This window comes from Anolis sagrei, chromosome 2, assembly GCF_037176765.1.
Source record: "Anolis sagrei isolate rAnoSag1 chromosome 2, rAnoSag1.mat, whole genome shotgun sequence".
In the NCBI taxonomy this organism is placed as follows: domain Eukaryota; kingdom Metazoa; phylum Chordata; class Lepidosauria; order Squamata; family Dactyloidae; genus Anolis; species Anolis sagrei.
Window position 1 is genome coordinate 142,359,128 of NC_090022.1, and position 27,603 is coordinate 142,386,730.

Below are 27,603 nucleotides of genomic sequence, written 5' to 3' on the forward strand. Positions count from 1 at the left end.
TTCTGTGAAGGAATCCTTTCTTGAAACGGTGGGAGAGCTAGGGAAGGAAAGGGAAGAGCTTGGCCAAGGCACACACTCTCAGCCTCATAGGAGGAGAATCTCCTCTTTCCCTGTAACAGGCATTGGCAAACTTCGGCCCTCCAGGGGTTTTGGACTTCAACTCCCACACTTCCTAACGGCTGGGATTGTTGGGAGTTGAAGTTCAAAACACCTGGAGGGATGGAGTTGGTGGATGCTTGCTTTACAGGGCAGTCCAAGGGCTTCCCAACCAACCTGCCTGCCAGCCTTCCCCGCAGGAAGGTCTCCTGGGCTGGCCCTTAGCTGCGCTTGTGACGCATGCGCAGAGGCGCGGCAGGCGCGTGGCGGGGAGGCGGGCGCGGGGCCCCTCGGTCCGGGCCATGCGCGCGGCTGCCCTCGAGTCCCCGGCGGCGGCAGCGGCGGAGGGGGCGTGCGGCTGCTTGCCTTGGGGGCCCTCCTCCGCCAGCTTCTCGCGCTTCCCGCTGCTCCCGCGCATCGGCCAGCCCCGCCCGGCTCCCGAGCCAGCCATGGCGCTGGCCTTCGGGGGCATCCAGCCGGGCGCCTATATGGAGATCAAGCGGAGCGACGGGCGCATCCACCCGGCGCTGGTGACGGCGCTGCACGAGGAGAGCGGCTGCGTGACGGTGGAATGGATCGAGCGCGGCGCCAACAAGGGCAAGAAGGTGGAGCTGGGCCTGGCCTTCGCGCTCAACCCGCACCTGGCCCCGACGGCGGGGCGGTTCAGCCCCGAGCAAGGCGACCGCTCTGGCCTCTCGCCGCGCTTGGGCCTCAGCCCCGTGGGCCAGGAGAAGCCCAGCGGGGACGGCGCCGAGAGGGAGCCGCTGCCCTTGCTGCGTAGGCCGCCCTCGACGGGCGCGGCAGGCAGGCTCAGCCCCAGCCCGGGACACAAGTCGCCCTGCGTGCTGGAGGTGGAGCGGCTGCGCGAGCGGCGGGAGAAGAGGCACCAGGAGGTGCTGGAGAGGCGCGCCCGTCGAGGGGCCCGCGACGCCCACCCCCACGCAGACCTCATCGACATGATCGCCCAGTACCGCGCCACCTTGCAATGCGAGGGCGGCCCCGAGGCCCTCCTGGCCCGCAGCTCCCCTCTAGAGCCCAGCCGCTCCCAGGCCTCGACCTCGGGTGCCGCCCGGCGCATCTGCGTCTGTGTGCGCAAGAGGCCACTCAACCAGCGCGAGGCTGAGCTCAAGGACGTGGACGTGGTCAGCATCCCCTGCCCCAACGTCGTGATGGTCCATGAGGCCAAGCAGAAGCTGGACCTCACCCGCTACCTGGAGAACCAGGCCTTCCGCTTTGACCATGCCTTCGACGACCACGCCACCAACGAGAGCGTCTACCGGCACACGGCCCAGCCCTTGGTGGAGACCGTCTTCCAAGGCGGCATGGCCACCTGCTTCGCTTACGGCCAGACCGGCAGTGGCAAGACCCACACCATGGGCGGCGACTTCAGCAGCAAGCGGCAGGACTCTTCCACTGGCATCTACGCCATGGCAGCCCGGGATGTCTTCCGCCTGCTGCAGGACCCCCCTTACAAAGCCCTAGGCCTCCAAGTCTTTGGGGCTTTCTTTGAGATCTATTGGGGCAAAGTCTATGACCTGCTCAACTGGAAGAGCCGCCTGAGGGTGCTGGAGGACAGCCACCAGCAGGTTCAGGTGGTGGGGTTGCTGGAGCAGGAGGCCCTCTGCATGGAGGACATCATGAAGCTGATCGAGGTGGGCAATCGGTGCCGGACATCGGGACAGACCTCAGCAAACTCTCACTCCTCACGTAGCCACGCCGTTTTCCAGATCATCCTCAAGAGAAGAGGGAGGCTGCATGGTAAGTTTTCCTTGATCGACTTGGCCGGCAATGAGCGAGGAGCGGACACCTCCACTGCAGATCGGCAGACCCGTCTGGAGGGAGCAGAAATCAACAAGAGCCTCCTGGCACTCAAAGAATGCATCCGGGCCTTGGGGCGCAACAAAGGCCACATGCCCTTCCGCGCCAGTAAGCTCACCCAAGTTCTGAGGGACTCCTTCATCGGAGAGAACTCCTGCACTTGTATGATCGCCACCATTTCTCCAGGGTTGAGGTCCTGCGAGCACACACTCAACACCCTCAGGTATGCCAACCGAGTGAAGGAACTCTCCGTGGACCCCAGTGCCTTCAGACCATTTCACCCCATCTTGCCTCGACCCATCATCCAGTTAGAAGACTTGACAAGACCGTGGGCCATCCAGAGTTTGCCAGAAACAGATGAGTTCAAGGTGTTCTGTGTACAGAAAGAAGATCAAATCTCCCCACCAACTCCAACGTTTGTCACCAGCGGGAAGGGTCAGCAGAAGAGGAAAGAAATGGACGAGAGAGCTCTAGTGGAAGAGCACCAGGAGTCGCTCAAGTGGTTGAAAGCTTTCTTCCAAATGACAGAAGATGCAGACTATGACATGGAGTTTTATGCTGCCCAGTTCGAAGCAGTCCTGGCCCAAAAGATTGCCATCCTGTCAGAGATCCAAGAAAAAGTGAAATCTTTTCGAACCAGTCTCTCCAAGGAAGATTTGGGGGCCAATCGGCACATAATCATAAAAAGGTCCCGTATGCTGTGAATTGCAAGGATGGGATAATCCCATTCCATTTTTACTGTCAATCAATATCAGTTTTAGGACACTGTGCATCTTCCCATAATATCACAGCTTTAAAAAGTATCTAAGATCCTATATCTGTGTGGGTGTCCTAGTCGATTGTTTCAGTGGAAGAGATTTTCCCTTCTCTGCTATGCTGTCTCAAACTCCTTGTCGCAAACGTCTCCTGAGAACATCTCCATATGTTTCCTTTAGCATCTTGAGATAACATCCTGTCAAGTTCAGAACACAAATCCCTGGAAATTTGCCATTTTGAGTGGTCCTTAAACAAAGCATAGTGAATTAGAATATAAAACTATTTCTCTAGCGTCCCTTTGAAGGCATTCAAGTTGTCTTGTGGCACATGCTGACCAGCATCTGCCAGCTTTTCACCTCTATATCCTTGCCATCCATTCTTAGCACCTTTTGAAAGATATATTTGAAGGCAATCACACGCGTCACACTCGTTTAGAAATTAAGAGAAAAAGAAAGGCAGTCCAGTGTGCAAAGGTCTAATCGTACAGAGGACGAGGTTGATATATGGGTGCTTTTAAGATGGAAAAGGAATGTGCATATCCAGAAACTTTCATAAGAACGACCTACCTATAAATTGTGCACCTGTGGAAAGTCTGAAACAGGGAACATACATTTTATGATCAGTCTTCTCAAACACAGTTTGCCACCAAGGACTCAGTAGAAGAGCATGTTCCTTACATTCCAAAAGTCCTAGGCTAACCCCTTCCCTGGGGCCCTTCCACATAGCCCTATATCCCAGAATATCAAGGCAGAAAATCCCACAATATCTGCTTTGAACTGGGTTATCTGAGTCCGCACCTCCATATATTCCACTTCAAAGTAGGTAATGTGGGATTTTCTGCCTTGTTATTCTGGGATATAGGGCTGTGTGGAAGGGCCCCTTGATTGCTGGTTGTGGTACTGCTTGAGGACCACAAGAAACTTGGAGCATCCAGATATTACTGAGTTCTCTTTCCCATCCTCACCAGGCTGTATAATGTGAGTAGACACTTCATCGACATCTAGAGCAGCGGTTCTCAACCTGTGGGTCCCCAGGTGTTTTGGCCTACAATTCCCAGAAATCTCAGCCAGTTTACCAACTGTTAGGATTTCTGGGAGTTGAAGGCCAAAACATCTGAGGACCCACAGGTTAAGAACCACTGACCTAGAGTCTAAAAAAAGATTTCCAGCACATCCCAGTGGTTGCAGACAATGTGCTGAACAAAACATGGGACTCTGCCTTAGAACTAATGCAGTGTGACCCCACTTTAACTGCCATTGCTCAGTGTTATGGAATCCAAGGAATTGTAATTTTACAAAGTCTTTAGTGTTCTCTGCAAAAATGTGCTAATGCCTCACCAACGACCCCAACAGCAGGCGCAATGGGTTAAACTTGTGCTGGCAGGACTGCTGACTGAAAGGCCGGTGGTTTGAATCCAGGGAATGGAGTGTGCGCCCGCCTGTCAGTTCCATCTTCTCATGTGAGGGCATGGGAGAAGCCTCCCACAGGATGGCAACACATCCGGGCATCCTCTGGGCAACATCCTAGGAGATGGCCAGTTCTCTCATAACAGAAGTGACTTGCAGTTTCTCAACTCCTGACAAAAAAACAAAAAAAACAAACTACAACCAGCTTTTATTTATTTATTTATTTATTTATTTATTTATTGTGTCAGAAGCAAATTGAGGGTACAGTTGTAATGTATTTGAAAACACAAAGTCCAAAACTTGGCATTATATTAAATGTCCTTTGACCAGTAGCTGGCCACTTGGAATGCCTCTGGTGTTCCTATAAAAAGGTCCTCCATTGTGTATATGGCAGGGCTCAGACTGCATTGTAGTAAGTGGTCTGTGCTTTGCACTTCTTCACACACACATGTCGTGGACTCCACTTTGTGGCCCCATTTCTTAAGGTTGGCTCTGCATCTCATGGTGCCAGAGCGCAGTCTGTTCAGCACCTTCCAAGTCGCCCAGTCTTCTGTGCGCCCAGGAGGGGACATGAGAGGATCGTAACACAACTGAGCGCCCCAGGGCAATGTCTTTGTAGACAGCTGATTCTCTCACACCAGAAGTAACTAACAGTATGCAAACAAACAAACCAACAGACCTTTTTTAGGACTGGCTTTCATGATTCTAAGGCATTGAGTCATTTACTGAAATGGTGTCAAATTGCATTAATTCTATGGCATACATACACTTTGCATTGTGTGTGTGGCCTGCTAGGACTTTGGTGGTTACCTTATGTTTGCAGTTCCAGATAACAGATGATTTCTGAAATCCTGGTATGCTACCATTCATCTTTGGTAGGGGTGCTTTTTAACACATTTGAACAGTAACTGGTGGTATTGGCCATAATAAGGAGCCCAACAAACACATTTATTTATTTATTTATTTATTTACAGCTTTTATATTCCGCCCTTCTCACCCGGCAGGGGACTCAGGGCGGATTATAGTGTACACATATATGGCAAACATTCAATGCCAATTTTTGACATACAAACATATACAGACATACACAGAGACTATTTAACTTTTTCTGGCCGCCAGGGGAGCTGTCGCTTTCATCGTCCATCTGCGACGCTGATGAAGTACTTCCGCATTCCCCGCATGCTTCCCCGCTGGAATGCTCTGCTGGAGTCTTCTTTATGGCCTCATAAATTAGTTAATTTAGCCTCCCCACTAAGGTGGTACCTAATTTTCCTACCTGACAGATACAACTGTCTTTCGGGTTGCAAAGGTCGGCAACAGGCTACACACAATTGGTTGGAAACCCACTCCAACCCGGGCTGGCTTCGAACTCATGACCATTTGGTCAGAGTGATCTTAATGCAGCTGACACTCAGCCAGCTGCGCCACAATCCCGGTGCACATTGGAAGTATTGGTCTCTGATAGATGAATAAGATGTTAAAAGTAGATAGGAGATATGTATGCCTCTTTAACACTACAATTTGGCTTGATTTCCAAATTACCTGAGCTAATGAGTAACTGAGAGTCATTCTAAACAGGCATATAGAATTCATTAACTGTTCTCATTATTGTTTAACTTTTGACACTATCTGCATATTTTCCCAAGTGTTTACTTTGCAGAAAAGCACTACACAAAGGTCTGGAGTTTCAATTACTTGAGATTACACAGAAGAAGGTTCCATATTTGAGTCCCATCACTAAGGTCTCTTCCACACAATCCTATATCCCAGAATATCAAGGCAGGAAATCCCACATTATCTGAGTGTGGGCTTAGATAACCCAATTCAAAGCAAATATTGTGGGATTTTTGCCTTGATCTTCTGGGATATAGGGCCGTGTGTTGTCTAATCAGTGTTGTCTAATGTAAGAGAAAACATGTACATCTCCATGCATTGTTTGACTTCAGCTTCCAGCACAAGTGGTATTTGTCATGATGGGAGTTTGCATCCAATGTATTTGGAGGGATGCAAGTTGTTTGCTCCTTGTCTACACTATTTATTTATTTATTATTTATTTATTTGCTTAATTTCTATACCGCGTTTCTCAACCTAAATTAGGTGACTCAGTGCGGTTTACACAGTATTAATTACCACACAATAACAATTAAAACACAGCATACACAATAGCAACCACACAACATTCATACAAGTGCCTCGGTCACCAACAAGATCCAGTCTCATATCCTTATGCCGTTCCTATGTTCAGTTTACCGTCATTCTGTGTTCAATTGCGCTGATTAACCAAACGCTTGCTCAAAGAGCCAAGTTTACACTGACTGGTTATGGTCCAGGGTCCTTCTCCAACCACAAAGAAGATCTGGGGTTTTCCTGTATGTAAAATGTTACTCCTGAGCATATTTTATTTTGGAATCACTATTTTCTATCACCACATATGTTTGACTGAAACCCCCATCTTCCTGAACCATTATGACCAATGAGTTGTTTGAATTGGGGGTCAGTTGGGCCACCTTTTAAACCAAGCTTAAATTATTTTTAACTGAGCAATGAAAATGTTGTTTATCAACACTGTCACAGAGCCCGATCTGATTTAAATTAATGACACACACATGCTTTCCATAGAGCATTCAGTGCTGTAGGGCGCTGTCACCAAAATTCTACATTATTAACAGGGAATGGTATGAATTCCCATGACATCTTAGAATGAATGTTAAGTAGTTCTCATTATATTTCATATTTTCCTACCTAACAAAACATTCCCTGCTTGTCTCTAAAGATATGATTTGGGAGATGTTTGCAGCCTTCTATTGGTAGAACATCTGCCATTTCTTAAGAGACTTAGAAGCATTCTCTTTTGAAGCTGTTCGTCTTCCATCTTATCGCTCTTTTTTGCCTTTAATGTTATTTAGACTGTAGACAGAGGGAAACATGATTCTCCAAAAATGTCCTTGTTTATGCTTTAATGCTTTATGTTTCTGTAGCTTTCCTCCCTGTCATGGCACTGACAACAATCCATGTTGAATGGCATCGGACTGCAATGTCAAGTGGAGAACAGAGATATTTCCCCCATAAAACACACGCATAAGGCAAGTCTCCACACCAGGAAATTTCATTTGCAGGAAGGAAGTCATGTGAAAAGCACAGAGAGACAAATTCTCTGCAGTCGATATTTACAAAATTGATCTACTATCACATGGTTGTCGATAACAACCATGAAACAATTTACACCTGGACGTTCCAGAATGATTCAGTGAACCTCTATGAGGGGGGCGAGTGTGAATTGTGCATCCCCCTAGATGTTGTTGAACTACATATCCAGCATTCCTTACTATTGGCTACTCTCAGGGAGGAATGCAAAAATACACTATCTGAAACCAAAAAGAAAGATAACTTTAAATGGATGGCAGATAATACTTTTCAAGCACCTAATGAGAAGCAAAAGAAAAAAGTGTCAGAAAGAGGGTCAGAACCCAGAATGCAATTGTTCAATGGCTTGTGTGCAGGGACAATGAGAGCTACTGTAATGATAAATGCAAAGATATAAAAGATGACAAGAAAAATAGAAGAACAAGAGATCTCTTCCACAAGTTCCAAGAAATTGAAGAGAAATGTAAATCAGAAGTGGGGATGCTAAATGAGCAACACAGTACATAACCAAGCACAAATAAAAAGATGATGGAAACAATACATGGAAGAACTTTATAAAAGAAATTAAATGTTGATAGATGCATTTAAGAAAGAACCATTTGAATATGAAGAACAAAACAATAATCCACATATTGGAAACAAACAATTTACATTTTATTCACCATGAAAAGACACCAGGAATTGTAACCACAGGAGCAGTGCATTAATCTCCCACGCAAGCAAAGTGATGCTCAAGCTTCCACAATAAAGGCTTTTGCCATATATGGAGTGAGAAATGCCACATGGCCACACTGGTTTCAGCAAAAGAGGAGGCACTAAGGATCACAAAAAGGAAGAACACCAAATAATTTTGGCGTATGCTTTATAGATACAGCAGTCTTGGATTGTGTAGCTCACAAAAGATTTATCTTAAAGAAAAGATTATTGTCCTGATGTACTCAGGACAAGAGGCTGCTGTCAGGACTACAGAGAAACTGATTTTAATTATTTATTTTGCATGGGAAATCAGGCAAGGCTGCATCATCACCATATCTCTCCAACCTGTACATTGAATATACTTTATGTAAAGACTTGGAGGAAGGGGGCATGAAAACTGGAGAAAACAACAATTTAAGTTATGCAGATGACATCATACTATTAGCAGAAAATAGTAAAGTATTGACGTGATAATTGAAGAAAGTCAGGACAGAAATTGCAAAGTCAGGTTTAAAGTTGAAATAACAGGTGATTACATAACTTTAAAGTAGACGATGAAGACATTGAACAGTGAAAGATGTGTCATACTTTGTCTGAGTCATTATTCGAAATGGAGACTGCAGTCAAAACCTCAGAAGAAGACCAAAACTTGTAAGAGCAGCTATGAAGGAACTACAGAAGATACTGAAGTATGGAGATATATCATTGAATAGTAAAGTTCACCTGGAAGCTTCCCTTGGCATCATATTCCAGAATTCTGCAAGGTTCTTTGTTATACAGAAAACCTCTACTGAAATAGGAGCTTCAGATGGATTCCAAGTGAAGGTATTGATGATTAGGGTTGGTAGACTGAAGACTCGAGATGGGGTCTGACCCTTTTAATAGTTGAATATAAGATGGAATTTCAGCAGTAGCTGCTTGTCATGAAATGACAGCCATGAAATTTCCTCTGCTACAAAACCATGTGTAGTACTAGTCTCCAGTTTTCAGTCTACTAACCCTAGAAATAGCAGGGGAGGTAGGGCCTGATAGCATTTCCCTACTCCCTTGTTATAAAAGGAGTAGCCAATGCCTAAAAAGCATTGTAAATTGCACCCATGCCTTAGGAAGTGGAGAAGCAGTAGTTGTGAGAAGAATAGCACATCGGAGAAGACTTGAAAATATCACTTTCTGAGTTAAGGTGGCCAGAACCATTTTAAAAGATAAGGTAAAGGACAAGAGGCTCCAATCAACCTGTAAGTCTGATTGAATAATTTCACCTCAATTATTGTCGGATTCATGGGTACAGTGGTAATTGATGGCTTCAGGAGTACATTTAACTCAAGGTTTTATTCCAGACTTGAATGCTAAGTCTACATGTGAAAGACTCAACATCTTGGATAACTTCCTTTAATGCCTGGATTAAATTCATATTGGCTCACTGCAAGGAATGAACCTGAAGGGAAGAAGGCAGGTGTTATGTATTGCCAAAGGCTTTCATGGCCAGAATCACTGGGTTGTAAGTTTTTCAGGCTGTATGACCATGTTCCAGAAGCATTCTCTCCTGACATTTTCCCACATCTATGGCCTCTGATGATGCCTGCCATAGATGTGGGCGAAACATCAGGAGAGTATCAGGAGAGTATGCATACAGCCTAGAAAACTCACAGCAACTCTGAAAAACCTTCCAGACCTTTCAGGCAGTATATTTTAAAGTATTTTCAAAAGGCTGTGATGGCCAAGCAAAATTAGCAAATGTTACCTCCAGCCTTTCTGCACCTGGAAAACACTGCTGAATTTTTTCTGTTAATCAGAGAGCTATGTTGTAACACCTTTGGAAAGGGTCAATCAAAATGGATTAGAAATATTTAAAAAACAAACAAACATAAAGCTTAATTTATTGGATGGAACCTAAGGCTGTGTAGTCCAGAGAGGGGAGACATGTTAGACTGCAAACCTCATCCTCTTGCACCCAAGAGTATGCTGGTTATGCTGGGAGATGCGATCCAACAACATGGTTCAGGCCACCCTATCCTTTTATCAATGGCTTGCATGCCACAATAGAAGGCCTGCTTATTAAATTAGTGGAAAACAGCAAATTGAGAAAAATAGCTAATTCCCCAGAGGACAGGATCAGAATCCAAAACGATTTCACCAATTAGAAAGCTGGTCCAAAATTAACAGAATAAATTTCAACAGGGAGAAAGGTCTGATGCTACACTTATGCAATAAAAATGAAATGCACAGTTATAAGATAGATGACAACTGGCTTGAAAGGGACCTAGGAGTTTTAGTAGACCACAAGCGGAACACAAGTCGACAATTGATGCAGCAGCTTAAAAAATCAATGTGATTCTAGGCTGCATCAATAGGAGAATAGTGTTGAGATCGAGGGAAGTCATAATCCAGTTCTGCTTTGATCAGATCACATCTGGAAAATTCCAATTCTGAGCCCCATAATTCAAGAGGGATATTGACAAGCTGGAAGTGTCCAGAAAATGGTAAACAAAATGATCAATTTTTTTGGAAGCCAAAACTTTTGATGACAGCTAAGGGAGCTGGATACATTTAGCTTGGAGAAAAGAGGGCTGAGGAGGGACATTGCAGAAAAGGTGATTCAACATAAACATTAGGAAGAACCTCTTGACAGCAAGAGCTGTCGGTCAATGGAATATGCCTCCTTGGAGTGTGGTGGAGTCCCTTTCAGAGGTTTCTAAGCAGAGGCTGGATGGTCATCTGTTGGGAATGCTTTGATTGCATTTTTCTGCATGGCAGGAGGTTGGACTGGATGGCTCTTTGGTTTGTTCCAACTCCTTGATTCTAACAGCTGTTAGACAGATGTTAATCAGCCCTGATGCTCAACACAAACCAGCACTGCTCTCTGAGGCATCTGACTCATTCTGCCTTGTGGCAGGGCTGGCCCTCTTCGAATCAACGTCCGGTTCATCTTTTCAGTAACACCTTCAGCAGACAGGCAAAGTAGGTCAGAGTTATTCTCTTCCTTGTACTGAAAATGTATGGCTGACATTGAGAGAGACTGCTCAAGGCTGCTCCATAAGTTCATGGACAGGTTGACATCTGATTCAAAGGCTTCCTTCACCAAATTACCATGACACTGTCCCTTAGCCACTTAGTGACCATGGCTCTTTTTGCAAAACACAACCCTACAATCACAGTGCCAACCTAGGCATGTTTTTACAGAATGACATCCTAACAAGTACAATGGGAGTTACTCTTTTCAGAAGAGTGTTTAGGATTGCAACATTATGTGAACTGAGTGAACACAACTAATGTGTAAATATAATATGTTTGATGTGTACAACCTCCTCTGGAGAAATCTTGTCAAGAAAACCCCAAGATAGGGGCAGTTTTCTTTAAGTCAGAAGTAGCCTGAAGGCGCACAACAACAAAAATATCAACTATGGGGAAGTATGAACAGTTTCAGGAATTTAAAGGGAAAATGGGTGGAGAGGGAAGTGTTTAACTCTTTTTCTCTTTATCGCAAATTCTAACCAAAATGGCCTTCTGAAGCTGCCATTTCCATTTCAAGGGAAAATGTTATTGATGCCAATGGAATATAAATAGTGGCTTGGTGGGTTTCTCAGTCAATAGGTAAATGAGGCTATACTATCTCCATGGTATCAAAGCAACCAAAGTTTTCCCCGTGTTTATCTTTTAAGAAACCACCACTGCTAAATTGCATTCATGCAATTAGCACACCTTGAGATCCAACAATGAATTCAAGAACTGACCATAGGATTCAAGTTCACAAATTTGAGGTGGATAAGGGGAAGTCTAGTTAATGATGATTCTTACAGCTTAATGAATGCTGAAGATGCTTTCAGGCATTTTAAATTTTAGTGCTTGTTTCATCCTTCCCTCAGAATGCACCTTTTATTTAATTTTGCAAAAGAAAACACACACACAAGCCCAGCCCTGCCTGACCCATTTATGGATTAAAAGTCATGAATGAGGTTAATGTATAATTAATGAGCTGTGCCGCTTCCCGATGACAGCTCCGAATAATGATGGATGAGCAGGATGTGGGATCCGACTTGCAGTCCAAGGTCAAACCACATGTGGGATTGTTGCTATTGCCCGGTAAAAGCTTGAGTGCTTTGCAGTATTCTTGCTTTAAAGAACTTTGTAGCAATGTAAAAGGAACTACTGAATGCCTGATGGACAGACAAGGCCATGTGGCCAGGCATTGGTAGATTGTCCACACAGAGTCCTATGCATTCCTCACTCTCTCCCTCCTTCCCTCCATCTCGCCCACCAAGCACTTATATTCCTTTAACAAAAACAGTAGAAACTTAAATAATCCAGGAACAGAATACATGTGCTTGGACTTACAGTTCCAACAGCCCTGGCCAAAAGAGCCAGTTGTAGAGGAAGCTGGGAACTAAAATCCAACAACATTTGGAAGGCTATGAAGCCAACTCATCATACCTCCGGCGGCTGTCAACAGCAGTGCTCTGCTTCACCGCGGGATGTGAGGAATCTGGCACCCCACTACCCATATTGCCTGGATCCAAGGGGGAATCACATGGGGGAAAGCGTGAGCACGTATGGTGTGCACGGTTTCCCTCCATAGACCATATGGCAACACACAGGGGCAGCTCAACCTATTATGCAAAGTAAGCATTTGCAGTATAGTTGATTTTGCCCAGAGGCGCTCTTGAGGTGCTCTTGGGGGAAAATAGACCTTGACATATGCGAGTTGTAGTTACTGGGATGTATAGTTCACCTACAATCAAAGAGTATTCTGAACTCCACCAATGATGGAATTGAACCAAATATGGCACACACAACTCCCACGACAAACATAAAACATAAATGAGTGATTGGTTGGCGGGGGGGGGGGGGAGGGGGGCGGCGGCAAAATACTGTTTGCTTACCATTGAAAATTACCTAGGGCCGCCTCTGACAACACAGGAACTCTCCCATGATGCCCAGCTGGCCTTCACCCTGCTTCACTCATGGAGCCAGCATGACATCATGTAATGGGAGCCAGCTGGCTCCGTGGGTGACCTAGGCTAAAATAGGTGCATGCCACTGATTTTAGCCCAATGTGATGAGATAGTAAGTAAAGTATGCAAACAAAGCTTGTTTATAGAGCCAGCCTTACCATTAGCCAGAATTATAAGACTCTCATCTGGTGGTAAAATTTAGGATACCAAGACAAACATTGCATTGTGGATTATTTGGAGGAGTATATGGCAGGTGCCACTTGCATTTTATGCTTCAGATACTAGTGTCCTGGGCTCTTTCCATAAGTTTAACCATTTCCTGTTATTCCATCAGTGGTAGGCAGGCAGTCAGTAGCACTAGAGTTGGTATCAATAGGTGGTTGTCAAGTCCCTAGTGCCCCAGATAACTCCTCAAAATTCTAGACCTGTTGCTGATACTGAGAGAGACTTAGTTGCCATTGTTGTCACCTGCTGTCTCTCAGATGGCTGTAAGGATTAAGCAAAGATAAAGACATTCACATCTTTTAGCACCATGGTTTTGTCAGATGTGGCGAAAAGTACAAAGGGAATTGTTTCCACACATAGACCCCCAGCTGTAGGCTTTCGCAAAACCAACATCTATTCTTATAACTATGCATCACAAAAAAAAACCTTATACTTTTCTAGTGAAGTTCCAGACTTGTTTATGAAAAATAGGTTACAAACCTTAGGAGTAAATACATTGTTTTTCATGAAATCTGTTTATCAGTCATTACAAAGGCATTACACAGTCAGTGGCAGCCATCAAGACATTTTTACTGAGATTTAGATGAGACAAACACAAAATTAGCTTATCATCTGATGCCAGAAACTGTAAAGCAAGTCTACTAACTATGGAGTCGGGATGAATCTGTCTCCACCTCCAACCCTGTGGAGTGGGGCAGGATGCAAGGCTTTCTGTATTGCTATGAAGCAGATTGCTACCACAGATCTATTATCAATGTTTTGTCTATGGCAATCCAAGAGGATTTGTATTTGTGTTAGCATCTCTCTGTATCTGCCACTGCATCATGATGCATCCTCTTAAATGTAGCATGGAAAAGAATCCTGTAAGTGTTCATCCCAGGATTATCTATTTTTTTTAAATTGGAGTGATGCATTTCAATTAATATCCATCTGTACCTTGCAGTACCAACTTGTGCTAGTATATGCCAGACCTTCCATAAACAGAAAATATACATCCTATAGGGCTATTGATAACTCTGGAAGGGTCAGATTTAAGTCTGGGCCCACCAATCCATACCTAAGATTATTCCAGAAGGTTTGAGTTAACATAAAGTTAACTTGACTTCACAAATTTAACATCACAACAAAAAAGAATTCTTGGTGTTTTGGTTTTTAGGCCTGTTACTGGGATTATTGAAGGGACTAATTCAGAAAATTGCATTGCATAGACCTTATTAGTTCTACGTTTTAAAATATGGTTGTGTTGAATAACTGGAAAATTTGTATAATAAATCTGTGCTTCTGGTATGAAATAAGTAGATTTTCATATAGTATACTTTTAAAATATTTAATATGTTTCCTTCATTGCTCAAAAGGTATTAATTTCAACACTCCATTAAAATATCCTGATTTTTTTCGGGGGGGGGGGAGGCGAGCAGAGCGAATCGGATATGGCATATGTTCTTTATCTCAGGGCCCTTCCACACAGCCATATAATCTAGAATATCAAGGCAGATAATCCACAATATCTGCTTTGAACAGGATTATCTGAGTTCATATTGCCATATAATTCAGTTCAATATGGATTTTATACAGCTGTGTGGAAGGGGCCTCAAGAAGTAGACCTGATAGGGGAAAATTGGTACCATTTTTGGAATCAGCAGGTCAAATATACCCAGTAACAAAATTAATATTTGAGGCACCAAAATGGTGTTGGACAGTGTTTTTGGTGCCTACAGTAGCCTAGTCATGTAACATGTCAAAATATATTCCTTAAAAGAAAGACTGGGAAAAGGGTAGATTTGTCACACCTCAAGAGTTGAAAAGTCCACTGCAAAGCAAGCAATATTAACTTTTGATAATTAGTTTTAGTTCTTGGGTTACAACCCTAAACCCACATACTAAGAAGTGAGTCACATTCAATTTTGTGGAACTTTCTGAGTAAATATGCATAGATTTAGTCCATTAAACTTTCAAGAGTCCATGAAAATCCAGGTGCTGGTGTAGATCAAGATCTTAATAAATTTGCATAATTACTTTTACATCTTTCCCACCCCACAGTGATTTTTGTCAGCCTGCCCCATATTTTCACAAAAGAAATTTGGCTATCTGAATGAACAAACAATAAGTATTTGATGTCACTTGTTGCATCAAACAAATACAGAACAAAACCACATTAGCAAATTATTGGGCAAAATTATCTTAATTATAAGGACAATTAGGACAAAAATATTTATGTTGGAGGGGGGAGTATTCTGGATTAGCAGTGATTTGCAAATGAACTAATGCAAGTCTCTAGTGCTTCAAATTTAGAAATTGTTTTAATTCTCTCTAAGCAGATAAACCATACTTGCCTAGATGAGCATGAATCCTGTAAGAGTGTTACCTGCTGCTGGATGTGTGTGAACAGGATTGCTTAATAGCTTAAAAGAAAGTGATTAAAATCATATAATTCTAGGGCTAAAAAGACATTTATTCAGTCCATTTCCTGTACTAAAGGAGGATTAATTATCCCTAACTGCTCTAAAGAGCATTTCAAAAATAATCTAAGCAAGGGTTGTTTTATTTCCCCTTGTATTTCAGTCAAGGAGAAACTTTGTGTGATATTGTTTGTATGGGAAACTGAAGCAGTGGCGCTGTTAAGTGGAATGCTTAGTTTTCCACAGGAGGGAGCAGGAAAAAAATAAGTTTAGAATAAAAAGAAAAGCACTGAAAAAGAGCTAGGACCCCGACACAATATGATTGTAACATGATAATTTAATATGGCAACCATTAGCATCCTATAGAATCACGGGACTTACAGGTTAAGGTGAAGTATTTAAAATTTTCAACCACGGTGCTATAGCAACTCATCAGACTACAAATCCCAAGGTTATGTAGGAGGCGTTTATAGCAATTAAAATGCTTTAACTGTAAAGTGTAAAAAAAGCATGTAGAACAAAGAGGAATGGACAAGGTCATGCTCCCTGTAAAATGAGAAACAACATTACTAAGAGGGATGTAGGTGGTGGATCTGTATGCCTCCAGCTATTGTTTGATGTTAGTTGCTATGAGGAACCTTAAATACTCAGTGAAAGTGTTACCATTTATATGTCTTCAAGACATTTTTGTGTATCTTGTCTTTTTCATGAACTCTGCCTGAAGAACCGAGACAAGATTAGCATGAATTTAAATGTGATTGTTTTCCACACCCACCCCAATGACCTGAGAAAATCTCCTGACCCCATTAAGAATGGGAGTGAGACAACAGGAAGTGAGAGAAATCTACCCCTCAGCAGGGAAATTCACTCCTGGAAGACTATCATGGGGAAAAGGTGTCTCCACTGGCATTCTCGCCAATCCTTATTTCCACAAAAAGCCTTTTTTTTTTCAAGAACCAATCATCTCAGGCACAAAAAGTGAGATGAAGTCTTCTGAACAGGAGCACAGACAGCTAAACAAACACTATGGGGATGTTAATCTTTCCCCATGCTATGCAAAGCTTGTATATATGCTTGCTCCAACTTACAAACAAATTCATCTTAAGAACAAATTTACAGAACCTATCTTGTTTGTGACTTGGGGACTGCCTGTATGACTTGGGGACCATATAGGGAGCAAAATCCAGTGTGCATTTTTTTTCTGATCATATTCAGTGATGGGTTGTTGTAGGTCTTTTCGGGCTATATGGCCATGTTCTAGAGGCATTCTCTCCTGACGTTTCACCTGCATCTATGGCAAGCATCCTCAGAGGTAGTGAGACCTCACTACCTCTGAGGATGCCTGCCATAGATGCAGGCGAAACGTCAGGAGAGAATGCCACTAGAACATGGCCATATAGCCCGAAAAAAACCTACAACAACCCAGTGATTCCAGCCATGAAAGCCTTGGACAATACATATTCAGTGTTTATTGATAAGTTCCATGCTTACTTGAGGTGTAGAAGCAGATTTATGAGAATTACCTACATTATGATGGTAGGATTCTAACAATTGAGGAGTGATGATTCTTCCCTTGAATGCCAAGATATTTTTGGATCACAACTCTCATCATTCCTGTGAAATATGATGATTGAGAATGATGGCTATTCAATAATACTCCGTGCTCTCCACTGGGAATTTTCCTTCTTTTTCATAACAGACTGCAGTTTAGCTGATTCAGAGAAAAGAAAACTTCCATGTGCAATGCAGTTTATTTGATCAACTGCCACAGAAAGCAGTGGAAGCAATGACAATTGGCTTAAATGGCTTTCGGCAGGGATTAGACAAATTTGCAGAAGGTAAATCTGTCAAATGGATTTTAGCAATGACATCTGAATTGACATCTAAATGGAACATCTATGTTCAGGGTTAGTATCCCTCTGAATACTGGGCAAATGTTACAGAAACATCTGGTTTGCTACTGTTGGAAAATGGATATGGACATAGGTGGTCATCATACTATTTATCATAATCAAATTTTAATTTGCAGTTCTAATTATGATGTCATTTACAAGGTACATATGCAATTACAAGTTAGTAGGTTTCCTAATCACAAATAACATCCATATGCATTCGTCTTTGGGTTTGTGTCTGATCAAAATTACATTGCAGTATGATTTTATATTGAAACAAATGTAGATATAAATTATACTTGTCTTGTCATGTGAATAATAGAAACTAGGGCTGTGCAAAAGTTGTTTGTACTTTCTGTATCAGATCTATTTTGTAACATTTGTACATACGATGGAATGTGAAGAAACGCAGGTAGAGTCCACTCAAAAAACTTAAGATACAAAACACTGACCTATAACTTTTTGGAAGTTATATAAGTCTCTGTTGTAGGAGCTGCTTCTCCCTAAAAAAGGTTAGGTTTAGTTTCCCCAAGGGCCCTAAGGAGGATGGCGAAGTTGGAGTTGAGGCAGAAGACCCTCTCTTTCCCCAGAAGGGATGGTAAGGGGGGCCAGGGTGGATGGGATGCTTGGCTGGATGGCCAGGCAAGGAAGAAACCCATCTGGCTGGCCCGGAGAGAGACAGGCAGAGACCATCACATCTAGGGTTTAATTAGGGCAGCCCCAGTATCCTGAAGTGAGCAGAATTCTGGGAATGGCTGTTCAGGGCATGGCCTTTTGAATTCTCTGCCACAGGGACCCTCGCCTTTCCAAACTACATTTCCCAGAATTCTGCGTACTGCCTTGTGCAGCCTCTTCTTCCTCCATGGTGGGGAGAAACCCGTATTCATTCTCTACATGGATGTTGAGATAAAAGGAGATTTTGTTGAGAGTTGAATCAACTCTGTTAGGTAGGCAAAGTTGAGAGGCAATAACTCCAAAGTTTATCTAGTAGGTTTCCTGTTGTTGTTGTTGTTGTTGTTGTTGTTGTTGTTATTATTATTATTATTATTATTATTATTGACACAAAAGCACAGTATGTCACAGCAAATGAGATCTATATGCTGGATTTCGTATTATTATTATTATTATTATTGTTATTGTTATTATTATTATTATTTCAAAGGCTGGGTGGGCATCTGTCGAGGATGGTTTGACTATGCTTTTCCTGTCTGGCAGAAGGGGGTTGGGATGAATGTCCCCTGGGGTCTTCCAGTGAAATAGTACAGTTAAGTTTATTTTGGTTTAAATTCTCTAAAAATCAGTGGATGTGCAAATCTTTCTGAAACTTGGAGGTGCGAGGAAATGCTGCCCTGGTTATGTTATATCATTGAAAATAGAAATTCAATGAGATAGCTCTTGCAGTTTTTTTTAAATGTTGTTCATAAAAACTTTTTTAAAATTCTTAAAATCAGTGAATGAGTGAAATGTTCTGAAACTTGGGGTAACAGTGGTAAATGTGTTCTATCCTTGTAGTAAGTTTCATTCCAAATAGCTGTAAAATGAGGGGGAAAGGAGCTTCAGAAGCTTCCCCACTTGTACAATTACATATCGAAAAGTAATGAAAATTTAGTTATGTGATTATAGTTCCTATATCGACCTTTTTTTTTTTTTTTTGTCGTGTCAGGAGTGACTTGAGAAACTGCAAGTCCCTTCTGGTGTGAGAGAATTGGCCATCTGCAAGGACATTGCCCAGGGGACGCCCAGATGATTTGATGTTTTTATCATCCTTGTGGGAGGCTTCTCTCATGTCCCCTCATGAGGAGCTGGAGCTGATAGCGGGAGCTCATCCACCTCTCCCCGGATTTGAACCTGCGACCTGTCGGTCTTCAGTCCTGCCGGCACAGGGGTTTAACCCACTGCGCCACCGGGGGCTCCATATCGAACCATTACAATATTTTAGAAACACTTCAGAAACAATTCACCATTCCCCTGTAATTTAGTAATGGGAATTGAAACATTTTTTTCATTGATCACATAGGCCTAAAAACACGATAGTGTGTGGGGGTCTTTACAGGCCAAAAATCCAAGAGGGAGTGGGATTATAATTCCCACTTCCTCTTGGGAAGGAGGTCACACAGTTGGCTCAAACCCCAGGATTTTGCAGAAGGGGGTGGCTAGATGCTCTCTTGTGCTGATCTGAAACCGACACGGGTGGACAAGGGCACTGTCAGTCTCCCCCTCTTCCCGCCCTCCACCTACCACAGAAAGCTTCCTTTTGAAGCCTGCAATCTTCTTCCCTCCCTCCCCCACGCTTGGAAGAACCAAAAGAGGGCTTTGGGTAGGGAGGGGGGATTTCTCCTCCAAGAAAGAAGGGAGAGGGGGAAAAGGCTCCAAGCCTCCATTGGAGCAAGCTCCAGTAAGTTGAGTGGGAAATGGGGGGGCACAGAGGGAATCTAGAGGGAGGAGAGAAGGAAAGCAGGTGATTTACATGCCTGCAGGGATACACGGGCATGGAAACGCGCCCTTTTTTCAGGAGGAATCAGGTTTAGAGGGCAATTTTTAAACACGTTTTCCAGACCTTAATCTGATTCCTCCCACATTTTGGCTAAACATCATTTAACTTGATTTAACCTGGGTTATAATGTTTGTGTAGAAGGGCCCGAGTTGTGAAGAATCACTTTTTCAATGTACATTTGGATGAACTATAAGGCTTTTGTAGTCATGCAATTCTATACAATATACAAGAAGTTGAAAGACTTGTTATGGAACCTAGATGCAGGCCAAGTTTATTAAATCTAAAACACCTCAGACCAAAGTGTTTAACAATGTAACATTTGAGAGATTTTAAACAGGTATGTCCTCTGGTTAAGACGTGCCATGCTTCAGTCAGCAGTTTCGACTCCTGTGGCTGACAAGCAAGACACATTTGTATAAATAGAACTGACATTCTAGTTTAAACTTTCCATTTTATTTTAGCAAATAATTTATCTTAATTCTAGTCCCTTGACACCACTAGGTTAGACTTATTGAATAAATGAAAATCTCATATGGGGTTGACATATCAAGTACCTGCTGGAATAGATGCAAATACATATACAAATATGACTGCCCTGCATCGCATGGCATCAGTTTCTGTCTTTATGCAAAATAAAATCAAGCCACAGGGTCTTGTGTAACATGAATTTTAAAAAAAGCAATAACAATGTAAGCATTGTGGTTGCTCTCTCTAGTCTATTTCTTTGTGACCAAATACAAGAAAATCATATGACACAGTATCAAAAACCTCATTAAAGTGGAGATCTCTTAAGACACCTACCAGTGATCTTCTCTGATGACGATGACATTCCACTAAACATCTTCCACTTGAGCTTCATTTCTTTCTAGCCACCCCATTGGCAACAAAGTCACATAAATCCACATAAAGGAACTGCTGATGATATGTCTGATTTGAATCTTCGTAGTTCCAATGTAACATGGCACACAAGAACAAATATGTCAAGAACGCTTGCACTGAGGTCTATTATTCCTGTTGCTCACATTTAGAGAAAAACATCATTAATCTTCCTCTTTTATTTCCCTGTGGTTCTTGGCCAAGGCAGAGAAAATATAGTTCAAAATCATGCATGATCATGCCCTTAAATGTGCAAATATGGTTGATAATACTTCTATAATACAGTTTAAGATCATTTTTCCTATGACCACTTAGATATATGTAAATGATTTTATATATAGTGCTCCACATATGGGTGTACAGAATATTGTTGTTGCCATCTCAAATGAGAAGCAGTAAAAGCAAAGAAGAAGTGACTTTATGAGTCAGCTCAACCTATCCAAGTATCTTTTACATAACTTTACAGCATCAACCTTCATGCCTTGCGATGCAGTAAAGATTAGACTGGTCTCTTTGGAATTGAGCTAGATTTAAAGAAAGCCCTTGAGAGCTATGTGACTTAGAAACTGAGTTTATTTTCATAGAATCACAGATTCAGAGTGTCTTAGAGTTGCAAGAAGTCCCATGAGCCATCAGCCAAAGACTTTGCTATACATACTCTGTAATTTAGAAAGCAGAAAGAGGATTTGGGGTTGTGTTGTGTTTTAACCTCATTTTAACTATACAGGTTACATATCAGTTACATAGCTTACTTGTACAATATGACTCCCATACCCATGAAACCAATATCTGCAGTTTTACTTATATGCATCCAACAAAATATATCTTCTGTAGAAATTTTCCCATTCATTCAGGCAACTCCATAGTATCCTTCCACTGAAGCTCCCATGGAGTCTCCTTGGAGGACCTAGTAGAAGATACCACTCCAATAATTTTCTGGGTGCTTCAGTGAAACTCCATGGTAATTTTCTGGCAGAAGTTGTTCATTACAATTGGTTTCATTTTTATGTACAGTTTCCTGTTTCCATAGCAATTTCAGGAACATATCTGTGGTGGATATGAGGGGGTCATATTGTATTTAGCATGACAATACTGGAAGGTAGACCAGTAGGTGAATTAACAATGAGTACCTTGAAAACCATTCACAGATAGTCTTTTCCCCTCTAATCTCAGTGCCCTGACACAAGAGTATTCAAGCAAATGTTCCTAAAGCCATGAATAATGCAGAGAAGTACTAAAAATATCAACTTCTTATAAGCCTGTGCTCCAAATTAGCTGTTTCTTAATTCTGATGAAGCATGGTTACATAGGTGAACTGAAGACTTTTATTAAATTAACATACATATATGGAAATCTTTGTCATCTTTTTGAAGGGAGATAACACATTTCTTCTTTATGGTTTACACACACTAAATCCTATAATTATAGAGTTGGAAGAGACCACAAGGGCCATCGAGTCATCCAGAAAAATACCATCAAAGCATTCTTGACAGATGGCCACCCAGCTTCTGCTTTAAAATCTCCAGAGAAGAGACTCCACCGTGCTTTGAGGCAGCATATTCTACTGCCAAATTGCTCTTACCGTTGGGAAGTTCTTCCTAATGTTTAGGTGGAACATTGATGATTTGGATGGCCCTTCTCTAGACACATTCCAGCTTGTCAATATCTTTCTTGAATTGTTCTGCCTAGAATTATTTCAATGAGGTCTGAATAGAGTGGGACCATGACTTTGCTCAATCTAGACCTCAGTCTCCACACACACACATACCAAAATGTATACACCCTTAACAACTTATAGTTATGGATAATGTTATGGATAATGTATGCATGCTTTTCAAAAATGTAACACTTTTAATAGTATTAAAGATTTTAATAGTAGAGAAGTGTCTTAGAATGACAAGAGAAACTCTAAGTGAGGTTTGCAACTCTGTGTTTCAACAGTGCTAGCAATGCATTGCAGCATATGGATGGGATTTAAAACTCTGATTTTATCATTATAACATCTATTATTCAATATAATGTATTTAATTAATCTTCAATTTATCACCATTATCTCCATTTAGCTGTTAAAAGAGTGCATAGATTTTTGGGACACCTTGTTCATGTGTGCATGTGTGTGAGTGTATCCTTTGTGTACTAGCTCTACTCGCCAAGCGTTGCTATGGCCAGTCTTCCCTCTCTCATACTCTCCTTCTTTCCCTCCTTCCTTCGCTCCCTCTTTCCTTCCTTCCTTCCTTCCTTCCTTCCTTCCTTCCTTTCCTTCCTCTTTGCTTCCATGCTTCTTTCTCTCTTTCTTTCCCTCCCTCCCTCCCTCCTTTCTTTCTTTCTTTCTTTCTTTCTTTCTTTCTTTCTTTCTTTCTTTCGCCCCTTCCTTCCCTTCACTTCCTTGCTTTTTCTGTATTGTCATTTAGCTTTGTGGGTTTTTAAAGTCCTTTCTGCTGTTTTTTTAGGGGGGGGGTTATGAGTGATGGTCACTAGTTGGTCAGTTAGGGGTGTAGTGTACAAATTTCATGTCAATTCATCCTGTGGTTTTTGAGTTATGTTAATCCCACAAATGAACATTACATTTTTATTTATATAGATACGTGTTGGGTATGGAGTGTGTACGTGCATTCTTGTTTCTATATTCATCCTTAGGAGATATAGATATTCTTGAGAACAAAATCAACTTCACCATAGCCCAGGGAGATACATGGTTTAAAAGTCAAGAAAATATTCCCTGGTTTTGCTATTTAAAAAAAAGGATACAGAAAGCTCAAGAATGAGTAAAAAATCCCTTTTGTTAGAATGTAGAGTTCATTGGAGCATATGTAATAACTGTTCATTAGATTCATAGAATGGAAGGTGTTCAGAGAGTCAGCCCTTTGCTCACTGTGGTGAACTCAAAGTGAGAGTATCGTCATCCAATATCTGTCCATCCTCTGCTTCAAGTCTACCCACAACCTTTTAAAATAAGTGCTTCCACTGCCAAACTGCTTTTACTGAAGTTCAATAAAAATGCACTCTTCTGTAAATAGAATCCATGAGATACACTTCTATCCTTGGGAGCAGAAAGGGGTCTAAATAATCGAAAGGTCCATCATCGAGTTATAGTCTTCATTTATAGGGGGGACCTACTCAAGACCCAATATGCTGTACTGCTCTATTTCAGATTCCTCTGGAACTCCACAGGACCACACCACACTCATGGTTGCCAGTTGGATTAAATCAAAGTGATGATCTGTCTCTCCCACCTGCATATCAAATGCTTTTTTTCAAGTGAATCTTGCATATGGAAATGGGGTAAATGCAGAAGCTCCATTTTAAGCATTTAAGTATTTCGAGGTGGTAGAAAGTGGGATGAAATTAACTCTAATGTGGAAAGTTAAGCTTGAAAGACCTTCTGTGTGTCTGGTCTCAGTGTTCTAGACAAATGTGCTCCACTTTCTTGAATGCTTCCCTTGCTTATTTGCTGGAGACCCATCTTTTCATTTGAAAGGCAAATGTGGCATAGTGCAATAAGCAGGAAAAGGCACCAAGTCCCCAAACTACCTTTCTCACATTCCCTTGATAACTGTTCTCCATGTACTGTGTTTTCTTCCAGCTACTCTGTTCAAGGTTGATGCAATATTCAGGTTAGATAAGCATCAAATGGTCTCCTTTAGAGGACTCATGTTATATTTATGGTCATTGGTTATTTTTCTTTTTCAGGAGTGTGTGTGTGTGTGTGTGGGGGGGGGGGTTGTATTGTGATTGGATTTCTAGTTTGGGGCTTTTCCGGCTTTTCATTTTTCTGTTAAAAACTATCCCCATCCCTTGAAGTCACTGCTTTAAAAATACTGAGAATGGTGAAAGTGATATTGCTGCAAAAAGTGTGATTTCCTTTCAACCATAGCAAAAGAGGCATTCAAGTCAGGGATGATGACTTCTCTTCTACCATCTGTAAACACAGATGTCTCTGTCCATTATAGAAGGGCACCACCTGTGACAGAATACAGAGAGTGTGCCAGGCATGTTTTGGCTTTGTAATTTCCTCATAAGCACCCATCACCTCCCATTGCAGCACCCTGCAGGCAGAAAGAATTGATTCAGGTACAGAGTTGGACCAGAGGGTAACATAAAACAAATGCATTATCTGACTCTACCCGTTTCATTGATAAAGAAGTAGCCCTGTCTGACCCCAGTGAAGGAAGTCGGCTATGTGCAGTCTGCACCGCTATGGCAGTTTCTATGGTGGTGGGATTGCATGCCCCTGTGAGGAAAATCTTCTATATTTCCCAGAGTTAAAATGCTGTGTCTGCCTAAGACATTTTATGTCCTCCAATCCATAAACCATCTCAGAGGAGAATCACACCTTTGTAGATCATGGGGAGGACTGCCAAAGAAGAAGATGCTGAGTCTCCTTGTCCTCTCACCATTGCAAATGAAAGCATGCAGCAATTTTCTTTGAGAAAGTACTTTACAACATCTCTCCAGAAGCCATATGTCTATTGGGAATGGAGGAGATTCTAGATCATTGGGTTGTTGTAGGTTTTTCAAGCTGTATAGCCATGTTCCAGAAGCATTCTCTCCTTATGTTTCACCTGCATCTATGGCAGGCACCCTCAGAGATTATGAGGTCTGTTGGAAACTAGGAAAATTGGGTTTATATATCTGTTAAAAGTCCAGGGTGGGAGAAAGAACTATTGTCTGTTGGAACTAGTTGTGAATGTTTCAATTGGCCACTTTGATTAACATTTGATGGCCTGATAGATTTTAGGTGTGGCTTATTACTGCCTGGGGGAATTCTTTGTTGAGAGGTGATTCATTGTTCCTGATTGTTTCTTGTCTGGACTTCCCCTGTGTTTGAGTTTTGTTCTTTATTTACTGTTATAATTTTAGAAATGCTGGACCACTCTAACAACTACCATGCCAGGTTACACAGAGAAACCATTGAAATCCACAAGCATGTGGACAAAAAGAAGAAACCATGAAAATGAACAAAATCTGGCTTCCAGTATCAAAGAACTGTAAAATTATTAAAGGATTCCCCTTTAATAATTGTTTCAAATATTATGCTAAATGACATCACCAGGGGTCATTTCTGCTAACATCACCAGGACTTGTCTGCCTGTGACATCACAAAGGGTCATTCCTAGGTCTCAGGTTTTGTCACTGAAATCTCAGGGCCTGGGATAGTTGTGGTCTGGCAACTCTAGGAGTGAGGAAATTATCCAAGGCCCTGAGAAGTGAAGAGACATTCGAAATGAGATTTGGTATTATGTGATCTACAGCTACAACTATTTTGCCCATTTGTGTTGGCAGCAGCACAACCATTCAGATAGTGTGGAGTACAGGTTTCAAGAGAAAGGTGTGCATTTTCTCCAGGTGCAAGAAGCCAAAGAAAACTACCAAGCTGCTGGTGATGAGTTCCTGCAACATATTTATTTACAGTATTTATATACCGCCTTTCTCACCCCTGGGGGGACTCAAAGCGGCTGGCACTGTATCTCTCTATTCTTGGGCCTGAAGTGGGTTGGAATCCCAAACCCCGTAAATAATGATTTGCTGAGGTACTGGGATTGATTCCCCTGGGGAATTGTTTTAGTCCTTTACAAAACTCATTTGTGTGTGCATGGGTGATACACCTCCCACCAGTCAACCCAAGAAGACACTCTGCAAAGCTTTTGCCCATTTGTGTTAGCAACAGAGCAACTATCCAGATGGTCTGGAGCACAGCTTTCAAGAGGAAGTTGTGCATTTTCTCCAGGTGCAAGAAGCTGTAGAAAACTACCCAGCTGCTGGTGAGGAGTTCCTTCAACATATGGCACTGTATCTCTCTATTCTTGGGCCTGAGGTGGGTTGGAATCCCAAACGCCGTAAATAATGCATTGCTGGGGTACTGGGATTGATTCACCTGGGAAATTGTTTTGGTCCTTTACAAAACTCATTCCAGAGCAACTTTTTAAAAAACAAAACAATAAGTTATAACATATGTTTTTTTATTTGAGAGTAATGTCTATGAGAACACACAAACACACACATACCCAGGTATCATGTCATCAGTTTTCAAGAATATCTCAAATTCTTTGCTGCTACTCCTAGGTTTGGGTGAAGGTGAGAGTCCCTTGCATATCAGATCATTTTGAGATTGTTCTAAGATAATTTTAGGGAAGTTTACCTATCATTAGTATTCAGATTCCAGTATTGTCTAGCTCAGTGGTTCTCAGCCTGGGGTCTCCAGATGTTTTTGGCCTTCAACTCCCAGAAATCCTAACATCTGGTAAACTGGCTGGGATTTCTGGGAGTTGTAGGCCAAAAACATCTGGGGACCCCAGGTTGAGAACCATTGGTAGCTGCTTAAGTGAAATAAAGAACCAGTGACATAAAGGAAAATAGTTCATGGCTAGTGATCGGGAACCTCTTTTTTGCCATAAGATATTAACTATATACACACTAACTGTGTACACACTAATTTCCCATCAATCTACTGAAAGTATGCAGAAAAATGGATGCTCAAAGGTACTGCCAGAGGGAAAAAATAGGTGTAGATGGCTGGGCGGGGGGAGCCAAGCCACATACCTATAAGGTGGTAGGTGGTGATAGAAAACATCCAAAATATCAATGCCAAATGGTAGTTGAGAATAAATGTATTCCTCAGCCAAATGAACAAAATGCAAGCCACAAATTATCCCAATTAGAATGTTATTAGATACAATCCTTAAGGCTAGTCAGTGTCTCATATATATTGTATAGCATGTTTTCAGAGGGGTTTTTTTTTTTTTTTTAGGATTACAACTTTCATGTGTATCCTCCGCTAACATGGTTCCTGGCTATGCTAGCAAGGGAAATTCCAAAAGAGTAATTTTTTCCAGGTGTTACAGAAATGCAGCA

General features: G+C 42.1%; 1 protein-coding gene across 1 annotated transcript; it reads left to right on the top strand.

Annotated features, from left to right (window-relative positions):
- The first annotated feature begins 398 nt into the window (after positions 1-398).
- Positions 399-3,528, top strand: LOC132765525 (kinesin-like protein KIF2A). The gene has a single exon (XM_060759808.2). The coding sequence runs from the start codon at positions 399-401 to the stop codon at positions 2,616-2,618; it is 2,220 nt and encodes a 739-aa protein (XP_060615791.2). The 3' UTR covers positions 2,619-3,528.
- Positions 3,529-27,603: the final 24,075 nt, after the last annotated feature.